Below are 11,415 nucleotides of genomic sequence, written 5' to 3' on the forward strand. Positions count from 1 at the left end.
GATTTTGGTTTTGATAGCGATATTCGGGATATGTTTCTAAAATTATAGCATGTATTTCTTTCAGTAAAGATTTCTTTCATGAAACTTGGGTTGAGATTATGTAAAGTTTTATATATTTCTGTAAGAAGCAATTGCAGATTTTTATCATGGATAGACGTCGAGTTGTCTTTTTCAAGAAGAGTTTGAAAGCTTGATTCATAGTCATCATAGGCAAGACACAAAGACTTTTCATGAATTCTGTTTATTCTGTTGTTCATCTGTCGATCACAAAACATCCAAATTAAAGGGCAGTAGCTAAATTATCATAAAATGAAGACGTGCATGGTCTGTTTTACTTTTCTATCATCCATGTAGTTGGAGATTCGGGATAAAGCATGTAGCTTTCGGCTGGCCTCTTTGCATATCGATTGTACGTGTCTTTTGAACGACAAATTATTATCAATACTTATTCCAAGAAGTTTTTGTTTTTTACTTGGTTTAATTATCTATTTATCTATTTTCAGAGATGTGTCATTGCTGCCTTTACCAAAATTTATAAGGTGGCATTTGTCCCCATTCATTTTCATATAATTATTTTGAAACCATTCTCTCAAAATAACTACGTCTTGTTAATGTCTTGATGGATGACATATAGCGTTGTGTCATGAGCATAATTGCATATTTGGCTATGTCATTTATGTATAAATTGAACAAGAGAGGTCCCAAAACTGATCCTTGTGGCACACCTTTACTCGTGGTTTTCCATTCACAGAAAGAGCCGTTTATTTTGACTCTTTCCTCTTTAGTTTCCTCTGGCTAAGGTACTTCTACTAAAACCATAAGCATTGAGTTTAGCAATCATTAGGTCATGATTATTAAGTTTGTTTATCTGATCCCAAATTTCCCCCACTGTTAACTTCCCTAAATTCAAAGGGCTGTGGGTCAGGGTACATTTCTCTTATTTTTATGATACTTGAGTGGTTTTTATATTGCTCAATGGCTTTATCAATTTGGTCATTTATACCATCTGTAGCTGATATGTGAGATATATCTTATTGAATTCCTAGATCTTGTGTTATGTTTATAAAGTAGTTGTTAAATAATTCTGCAATCTTGCGGTCATCACTAATTAATTCTCCATTTTCTTACAATGTAATGGAGACCGGTTTGATCGCTCTCCAGAATTTGCGATTATCTGTAAGATTACTTAAGTCTAGGTTCCTAAAATAACCGCTTTATCAAAGAAACAAAATTTAGCATTACGTAATAACTTTACACATTTGTTCCTTTGCCGTTTATATGATTTATGATTATCCTCATTTTTGTTATTAGTATATCTATTTTTCAATTTGCTACGATGCATTAATGCCTTACGTAATTCTTTCGTCATAAATGGCCCATCGTTTGCACGAACATACTTTCTCTTAATGGGGGCATGTTTATTAAGAAGACTTTTGACTGAGATATCAACACTTCCGTAGTCTTTAAAGTTTAGTATTCGATTATTCAAAATTTCACATCTAAAGCTCGGAATATCGAATTTTTTGTAGTCTCTATATGTAAGTATTTTGGGACCTCTCTTGGTGAAATCACATTTGAGTATGCTCAGTATCATTACGTGGAAGTCAGACAACCCTGTTTCAACATTAGTCGTGTTTTGAAAGTGACTTTTAGAATCCGTTTACACGAAACCGGTTCCAAAAAGATCTGTATCCATTTGAGTTCACTTAGGCGTTCTGTTTACACGAGACCTGCCTAACCGTAATAATTCGAGATAACCTAGCCGTACTCATTTGAGTTCACCTACGAAAGCGTACTTATTTGGAGCCGGTCTCATTTGGTCTCGTGTAAACACTCGAAACTGGATCTTTTTGAGTACGCTACCGTAACGAGGGTAAATTCTCCAGCGACGGAGGCTATAGCAAGAGGAAGCATTTTCGTTTGTTCGCTTTGGTGCCCTTTTTACGCACCATCGTGACAATCGCCAGGAAACAAGTACGCTCTAATAATGGAAAAACAGTTCAAAATAACGTTGAAATTGATGTCAGTTTTATGTGCACACTCTGCAGCAGTCAGTAGTAGTTTCTTGTTCGCAACCCTAATGATTGAAGGTTCATCGAAGTCGACAAAACAGGTTGGTTGCGTTAGCAGAACAGAGCTGCAAACGACATGATCGTTTGGCACAAGCTGATAATTGAAAAGAAATTAAAGAGGAGAACCTTCTGGACGAGGCCTTTGGAGAACAGAAACCTGGTGGAGTAACTTTAGAAATAAAGCGAAAGTGAAGCGAATTTGGCGCCTTTTCACTTTTGTTGTCACGGTAATAGGGGCCTTCGACTTGAGTGTTTTGAGCTTTCTTTCACAAACGATCTTGAGTTCAGGGCTCGTGTGAACAGAAAGCGTAAGTGAACATTTTTGGAGACGGTCTCGTGTGAACAGGAGGGAGTGAACTCAAATGGATACGGATCTTTTTGGAACCGGTCTCGTGTAAACGGGGTCTTACAGTTTATCAGTATCAAATCTATACATCGTGGGTTGTCTGACTTGTGACAGGTTGGATTCTTGATCAAGTTAACTAATTTATAAGTGTCCATGAAAGCCTTAATTGCGTTGTCACCCACTTCGCAATTGAAATCGCCCATAACGATAAGATCTTCAAATTTGTTGCTGAAGAAATCGATTCCTTTTTCGATCTTTTCAAAGAAATAGCTTGGGCACTGGGAGGGTGGGCGATATATGCTAAGTAGTAGCCATTTTTTTGTTCTAAGTTTTATTTCGGTGGTGCAAATTTCAATGTCATTAGGAAATTTGTAATTTGTTAGCTCTTTAACAAGGATCCCTTCCCTTGCATAGGTGAGAAGGCCTCCGCCATTTTTGTTTCTATCCTTTCTGAAAGGTTCTCCAAAGCCTTCGATCATGAATTGACTTGTTGTAAAAGTTTCATCTATTTTAGTTTCGGCGATTGTAAGAATGTCAACATATTTTGAAACCATTAATTTTAATGGTTCAATTTTATTCCTGATAGAGTTAATGTTTAGGTATGCTATTATGAGACCCTTTTTATCTTTAATCCTGATATTCTTAAAAATGTCAACTGTATTTAATTCGCAGGAATCAGGTATTTTTTCATCTACGGTTTCATGGACGTATGATTCGGGGTTTTCATTTACTGTATTTATATTGATGTTATCCAAATTTTTAAGCTATTATTATTATGTATATTAAAACTCTTTTGCTTTCATATATTACTGTCGAGTCATACTTGTTTAATCAAAATGAATACGATCTAAGTTTTTGAATAAAGTTCAGTGCCAATTGCTTGTTACCTCTGAAATTAAGATTAAGACCGTCTCTTGCAAGGTGCTGTTCTTTGATGTTTGACGTTGATTGAAAGGTTTTCACGGCTTTCGTGGCTACCAGTAGGTGCTCCTTCGTCGAATAACTTGGTTTTTAATTTAAAATTTTCCACCAACAAATTATGTTATTTCTCCCTTTCCTCAGCGAGGATACTTTGCATATTTGCTAGGGAGGTGGCATTGGTACATATTTAATTAATTGAGAGTGTGTATTCTGATAATGTTGCCAGGTTATTAGTTCGCAAGCAAAGAAGTATAATTCATTGCATTGCCAAAAATTAATACTGCAATGCCATTTACTAATTCAACGTGGCAATATTTAATATAAGTATACTTCTATCAATAAGGGATACTTTTGAACCATTCGGGCCCCCATAAACCTTCCTCAAAGCATTTTCAACTGAGTTAATGACTTTTGCTAATACCATAATACCAAAGCTGCCATTAACTCTAAACAAGGCATTGTTTCGTGTTTCAAAGGTGCAACCCTTGTTTTTGCGGCGACTGATCTTAGGCTGCGTTCACACTAAACAGGTGCGGCTCCAGCCAAAATTTTGACCATTTTCGGGGTGTGTTTCTCCCGGTTACGGTTCTGTGTTGTTGGTCCATAAATATTGCCGAAAGTTGCTAATGAGGTTAGTAAAATGTGCATGGGCGGATCTAAGCAACGATGATTGTGGGGGGGTTAGGGGTGCAATTTCGCTTTATACAACGTCATATCTGGCTTTTTGTGGCTGATCCCATTCTACAACTGCCTATTTCCTTGACAATTCATCTAACGCTTACATTCTGAATTGTGTTAGGCGAGAAAGCACTACGTGTAAAAACTGATCTCTAAAGTTTTAATCAAATATCTAAAAATAACAAACAGGATTCAAATGTTTTAAAATAATTTCGTTCTCCTTGGAGCAAAATCCCCGACAAGCATTTCAGAATCCAATTTTTTTTAAGGATTGAAGCGCTTTAGCATTTTAGTTTCTATTTTATCGGGATTGTCTAAAGAACGTGAAAGACTTTCTATTTAAATCCTATACACTTATTTTTTTATAAGAACCAGTAAATTTAAGTTCCGGCTGACTGTTCTTAATTTTTTCGAAAATCTGAGGCTGGGTTGTTCTTAATTTGTTCTTAAATTAAAAGGGTGTACGCAGTGCTATTGCTAGCTTTTTTGCTCTAAGGAGGTGTTCAGGCCTCATTTGCCAACAAAGTGAGTGAGACAGCCTTAATTTGCTAACAAATTTGAATATTCACCGAAAAAGCACTCACACATCGCTAAAAATCCTCGATTTTGAGAAAAAACGTTGTTCAAAATTGCATTTTGCAGAAGCTCAGCCTCAGCTTGTTCTTAATTTGTTCTTAACTTTTGACCAGTTTTGAGGCTCGTGTTCTTATAAATTGTTCTTTTAAAAAAAGAGTGTATATGAATCCTTGATCTGAATCCTACATACACTGATCTTGATCTCTACATACAGTTTCAAATTATTTCTCTAGGAAGTAGGACAGATTTGTCTTTGTGCGAAATTTGAAATAGAATTTCTGTATAGCGGATGTTGGTCATAGTAGGGCCCTTTGGCCTGCGCGCAGACTTCATTTGATGCTTAGTTGTGAAGCCAGCACGCATGTTAGGGGCCTTGGCTGTGACTGTATGTAGTTTCCAGTTTATGAAAATTATCTTCTCCAACTTATGCAGAAAGAGCCCGTAATTTTCTTTACTTTACATGTCTGAGGGGCCGGTGGGGATCGCCACTTTGCCACCCGGGCCAGACCGCGCCTGGCCTTTCGCACGAGAGAGTTTGAACGAGCATCAATTATTCTTGTTAGGTTTTAATAAATTTCAACTGTGACTGGTGCTGTCATCAACAACCGATAATATCTATTTGAAAATGGCAAAATTATCTGTCTTTCTTCTGAAAATTTGCCAGTTTCTAAGAGGTTGACGACAAAACTTCCATTTTCGAAGATTGTCGAGAACTCATAGGTATAATTAAATTTATAACAAAATATTAATGTAACAAAAGAATTTCTGTCGGTAAAATATGGTTTTGCATCTCTTACAAAAGCGAGAATGGTCACGCGACGCCACTGCCGATATCCACTAAGAAATCGGAAAGGAACAGAATTTTAGTATGGACATCCTGTTCCGAACTCTACTATAACCTAATTATACTTGAAATACAACTACGCTTAATGCTTATTAAAAATGGGAGTGATGTTATATTCAAGACTGCTTACCACGCCCCCATATAATTTTAACGTATGACTTATAACCATGTCAGAAACATGACTTTGATTTGAACGTTAGACTTTTATCCGGGACTATAGACCACACGATAGACCGTTAGACTTTATCCGGGACCTTAGATTTCTGTTTTGTTGTCATTAATTTGCAAATTAGTTAAAACCGCGTGAGGAGGAAGAGTGAAAGTTTTTGTAGATGGCGAGAAGTGAAAAAGAAAAAGCGTGAAGTTTCGAGAGTTTTACGATGTTTTGATACAGATTTTGTTGGTTTTAAATGCGAGTTATTTTTGTTTTCGTGCTTCTACGATAGTTCGCGAAACAGTGGCACCCCAGATGGGAGAGAAGAGCCCAAGAGACGAGAAACAGTGAGATATGGCGAACAAAGCGGAACTTGAGAGCCTCGAGAAGAAAATCCAGGGGAAAACCCGTCTTCTCGAATTTATCAGTGTGGAAACCAACGAGATTTTATCAAGAAAGGACAAAGTGTCAATCGACAGACAACTGGGAATATACGAGAAAAAGATTACCGAGATTCATGACTTGAAATGTGAGGTACAAGAATTAAAACTAGAGGATGAGGTCGAACCAACAGAAGTTCGTTTGTGGAGCAACAAAATCAGTGAGAAAATCAAGGAATTTGAGCCAGTTATCGCGAATTAAAGGAAGTTTTGACAGAAATAAAGCAGAATGATCGGAGTAAGGAAGAAAAGGTCTTGTTGTTGGCCAAACAGAAGCTGTTCGCGCAGGAAGCAGAGTTTGAACAAGCAAAATTCGAGGAAAGAATCAAACAAGAGCGAAAATTGGAGGAGATAAAGCAAGAGCCTAAGTCATCAACAAGCGTAGGGGGTGAGGTATCAAGCAAGGTAGAGCTTCCTAAATTGATTTAATATCTCCAAATTTCAAGGCACTCACATTGATTGGTTTAGATTCTGGAACCAATTTGAGGCAGAAATAGACAGGGTAAACATAGATGCAGTAGTAAAATTCTCATATGAAAGAACTTTTGTTGCCAAAGGTGCGAGTGCATATTGAGGGGTTACCCTTCACAACAGAGGGTTATGAAAGAGCTGAGCATATTCTTAAGTCAACTTATGGCAAATCAAGTGAATGTAATTAATGCATATGTCCAAAACCTAACATCTCTGCCGGTTATTAAGGGGGCTAATTCAAGCAAAGTCCATGATTTTCATGCAAAATTACTTATTAGTGTCCAAGCCCTAGAGTCTATGGGAAAGTTGAGTGAAGTAAACGGGTTTGCACGCGCAACCTTAGATAAATTGGAGGGTATCAAGTCAGACCTTGTGCGCACTGATGATAGCTGGCAAAATTGGGGTTTTCCGCAGTTAGTAGATGCACTACGGAGATGGACGGAGAGAAATCCCATTCCCTTGGATGATAGGGGGGCAGGGCCTAATTTTACAGAGATGAATAAACCCAGATTTAACAAGCAGGAGAAGATGTTTCAAGCCAAGCAATATGATTTCAAATCAAGGCCCTGTGTTTATTGTGAGGAGACTGGTCATAAGTCATATGAGTGTAACAAAGTCCAGGAAGTTGAGAAAAGGAGAGACATTTTACGGCAGAAGATATTATGATTTAATTGTACTGGCTCGAATCATCGTGCCGCTGAGTGTCAAGTGAAAAGCGGATGTAGAAATTGTCACAGCAGACACCATACATCCGTATGTGACAAAAAGTCAAATGATAGTAAGACCAGCCAGCCAAACCAGGTGATGTCGGCCACAGGGGCACAAGGAATAATTTACCCAGTGGTGTTAGTGAAGGTAAACGGGATAACATGCAGAGCGCTGCTGGACACAGGAGCAGGCAGCTCATACATATCATCAAAGCTGGTTGATATTCTCAAGATCAAACCAGTGACAAGGGAGTATCGTCAAATAGACATGATGATGGCAACGGCAAACCAGAGAATTGACATCTATAGTGTAGAGGTCAAGAACCTAAGAGGCAATTTCAAGTTGGGAGTATCTGTCAGTAAAGTAGAGAGAGAGAGCTGTTATTATCACTGACAAATCCAGAGTACACAAAGATTTTAAGAAGGTATCAGCATCTAAATGGAGTAGAGATGGATGACACGGATAATAAAGCAGAGCTACCTATCCATCTAATTATAGGTGCTTCAGAGTATGCTAAGATTAAGACAGAAACAAAACCAAGGCTAGGAAAACCAGGAGAGCCAGTAGGAGAGTTAACAAAGTTTGGATGGACAATCATTTTGCCAGGATCAGAGGTAGAAACAGAACATTTGTTCTTTGCCGGTTCATCAAGAGTAGATTACGACAAGCTCTGCAGCCTTGACATTTTAGGATTAGGAGAGAGAGAGGTGGGAAATCAGTCAGTCTTTGGGGAGTTCGCGGAGCAATTAGAGCAGAAACCTGAGGGGTTCTTTGAAACAGGCTTGTTGTGGAAAGGAGATTGTCCACATTTACCAGACAATAAAGCAGGGAGTCTAGCTCGTCTAGAAAAGCTTATCAACAGATTAGAAAGGGATCCAGATCTCTACATGAAGTATGACCAGATTATTCAAGACCAGAAAGAGAAAGGCATTGTAGAAGTGGTGGACCAGGAGCCAACAGGAAGAGCATTTTATCTCCCACACAAACCAGTCATAAGAGAATCAGCAGAAACCACCAAGATCAGGATAGTTTTTGACGCATCGGCCAAGACAAGTAGCAGTGCGGCATCCTTGAATGATTGCCTGGAAACAGGACCCCCAACGCAAAATCTCATTTGGGACATTTTAGTCAGAAATCGGAACAGACCAATAACATTAGCCGGAGACATGAAACAAGCGTTCCTACAGATAAGAGTGAGAGAGGCCGAGCGGGATGTCCTACGATTTCATTGGGTGACAGACATGGACCGGAACAGAAAGGAGACTCTTCGTTTCACACAAGTCTTATTTGGATTGTCCCAATCGCCGTTTCTTTTAGGAGGGACCATTGAGCAGCTCCTCCGCAGTAAGGAGAGTGAATACCCAGAGGAACTAGAGGAATTAAAGGGAAGAACAGTGAAGATTTTCAATGCAGCAGGGTTCGAGTTGCACAAATGGCACTCAAACGATCGATCTCTAGAGAGTTTCCAAGAGGAAATAGATCAATGCAAAGCCTCAAGCCAAACGTATGCCAAGCAACAAGTTGGTACAACTAGTGATGAGACAAAGCTGTTGGGGTTAGCATGGGACAAAAGGGAAGACACCCTAGCAATCAGCTTTCCAGAGATGCCAGAGAGTTACAAAAAGGACAGTTTTTAGCGGACTTGCTTCAGTATATGATCCCTTGGGGATAGTTTCACCAGTACTCCTCACAGGGAAGATAATATACCGAGACATATGTGAAGAAGGATTATCATGGGATGAAGAGATAACAGACCAGTTACAAAAAAGATGGCAAAGATTCATCAAGTCATTACCTGAGAGAATAGAAATACCACGAAACGTGACCCCAGCGAAAGAGTCGGTCAAAGGCATAGATTTACATGCATTCGGTGATGCAAGTGGCAATGGGGTATCAGCAGCTGTTTACGCTGTGGTAGAGCAAGATTCGGGCATTAACCAGGGCTGTTAGTATCAAAGTCAAGACTTGCAAAAAAGGGACATTTCATTCCTAGGCTAGAACTAATCTCAGGTCAGATGGCCGCAAATCTCATCGATAATGTGAAACAAGCACTTAAAGGACAGCCAGTAAGATCTTGCACTGGCTGGCTAGACAGCACTGTTGTCCTTCATTGGGTGAGAGGACAAAGGAACTATAAACAGTTTGTGCACAACCGAATGAAGCAAATTCAGTTGAAGGATTATATCTCATGGCGACATGTACCAACAAACGACAATCCTGCAGATATTGGGAGCAGAGGTTGCCTTGCCAGTTGCATTGATCCAAAGTGGTTCCAAGGACTATCATGGCTTGCAACCAAACAAGACTGGCCAACAGATATTGTCACATCTCCAAGTGAAACACAGAGAGGGAGTCCAAACTAATCAAGGAGATTCTGAGAGTTGCATATCCTGTCAAAAATGGGCTGGATGAAGTATTAGAGAGATTCGAGTACTGGAAGGCGATGAGGGTCACAGCATGGATCGTCAGATTTATCAGAAATTCACAAGCAAAGAAAGCAAGCAGAATCAAAGGCCCATTATCTACCCCTGAAATCCAAGAGCAGATAACCCAGTGGGTAAAGCGAGTACAGAGTAAAGCAAAGAGCGATGACAGTTTCAAAGAAGATGAACAGAAGCTAAACATCCAGAAGAATGATGAGGGGATATTAGAGTGCAGAGGACGGATTCAGGGACAGTGCCCTATTTACCTACCTTCAGACACACTGTTCACAGAAAAGCTGGTGATGGATTCTCACATAAGCACAGGCCACGGGGGAGTCAGCATGACAATGTCAAGTGTACGAGAGAGGTTTTGGGTACCAAGGTTGAGAAAGCTTGTAAAGAAATTGAGATTTAAGTGTGCAGGATGCAAGAGATTTCATGCAAGAGCATTCAACAGTCCACCACCTGGGATTCTACCAGAGGACAGAACTGGGGGGAGTAGGCCATTTGAGGTGATCGGCGTTGACTACTCAGGGCCAATCCGATACAGGTGTGGGAAAGCGATAGAGAAGAAAGCATATGTTCTTTTGTTTGCCTGCAGCCTCACTCGAGCTGTATACATTGAGGTTGTCACCGACATGACAGTAGAGCAGTTCATTCCATGCCTGAAAGGGTTGATTGCAAGACGCTGTAGACCTTCCAACATATATTCAGACAATGCTAAGACGTTTATTTCAGGCGCTGAGAAGCCAAAAGCCATGCTGAAGAGTGAGAGATTCAACGATTATCTGGCGAGGAACGACATCAAATGGACATTCAACTTAAGCAAGGCTCCGTGGTGGGGCGGCCAGTTTGAAAGAATAATCGGACTTGTAAAGCAGTCTCTTTACAAGGTCATCAGAAAAGCAAACCTAAAGTTTCCAGAGCTCAAAGAAGTTATGCTCGACGTAGAGACAATCCTGAACAATTGACCATTATGTTACGTGGAAGACGATATCCAAATGCCAGAGCTTACACCCAATGTCATGATGCTAGGAAGTAATAACGTTCTACTACAAGAGGATATTGAGGCGATCAAGGATGGAGATTTAAGAAAACGAGCTATCTTGAGCGATGCAAAGAAAACATATGGAAGCGGTGGTCCAATGAGTATGTCAAAGCTCTAAGAGGGAAGCATAATCTAGTGCATCATGGGAAAGAAAACCAGATATCAGTGGGAGATGTTGTTCTCATCAAGGGTGAAGCGAAGAATAGAGACGGATGGGCAATTGGAGTAGTTGAGAGTCTTATAAAGGGAAAAGATAACATTGTCAGAGCAGCTAGGCTAAGATCAAAGAAAACAAGAATAAAGAGGGCAGTGCAAATGTTATACCCTCTGGAGCTAGCATGTGACGAGGAACACAAGAAGACCGAGGCAAGAGTGAACGATAAAGAGAACGCACAACTTAATGCAAAAGCGAAGGAGTTCAGACCAAAGAGGAAAGCAGCTACAATTGCGGTAGAGACAATTAGAGAGACATTTCATGATGAAGAGAGAGAACTTGCTGATGATTAAACATTTGACGCCTTTTCGGACGTCAAATGAGGGGAGTGTGTCAGAAACATGACTTTGTTTTGAACGTTAGACTTTTATCCGGGACTATAGACCACACGATAGACCGTTAGACTTTATCCGGGACGTTAGACCTTTTATCCGGGACCTTAGATTTCTGTTTTGTTGTCATTACTATGCAAATTAGTTAAAACTGCGTGAGGAAGGAGGAGTGAAAGTTTTGTAGATGG

General features: G+C 39.7%; 3 protein-coding genes across 5 annotated transcripts in view; 2 read left to right on the top strand and 1 right to left on the bottom strand.

Moving 5' to 3' along the window:
* The window catches only part of LOC135690816 (uncharacterized), a 35,663-nt gene that overhangs the window by 13,997 nt on the left and 10,251 nt on the right, over positions 1–11,415 (bottom strand). The window lies entirely within an intron of this gene.
* On the top strand, positions 7,660–8,847 carry LOC148960339 (uncharacterized). The gene has a single exon (XM_089115492.1). The coding sequence runs from the start codon at positions 7,660–7,662 to the stop codon at positions 8,845–8,847; it is 1,188 nt and encodes a 395-aa protein (XP_088971618.1).
* On the top strand, positions 9,654–10,604 carry LOC148960340 (uncharacterized). The gene has a single exon (XM_089115502.1). The coding sequence runs from the start codon at positions 9,654–9,656 to the stop codon at positions 10,602–10,604; it is 951 nt and encodes a 316-aa protein (XP_088971628.1).

Source organism: Rhopilema esculentum, chromosome 4 (assembly GCF_057945365.1).
Source record: "Rhopilema esculentum isolate cy_ngs chromosome 4, ASM5794536v1, whole genome shotgun sequence".
NCBI classification, from domain to species: Eukaryota; Metazoa; Cnidaria; class Scyphozoa; order Rhizostomeae; family Rhizostomatidae; genus Rhopilema; species Rhopilema esculentum.

What these genes read in the sequence shown, in the direction of transcription:
- LOC148960340 (XM_089115502.1), top strand. Translation starts at nt 9,654, where the DNA reads ATGAGGGTCACAGCATGGATCGTCAGATTTATCAGAAATTCACAAGCA.
- LOC148960339 (XM_089115492.1), top strand. Translation starts at nt 7,660, where the DNA reads ATGGATGACACGGATAATAAAGCAGAGCTACCTATCCATCTAATTATA.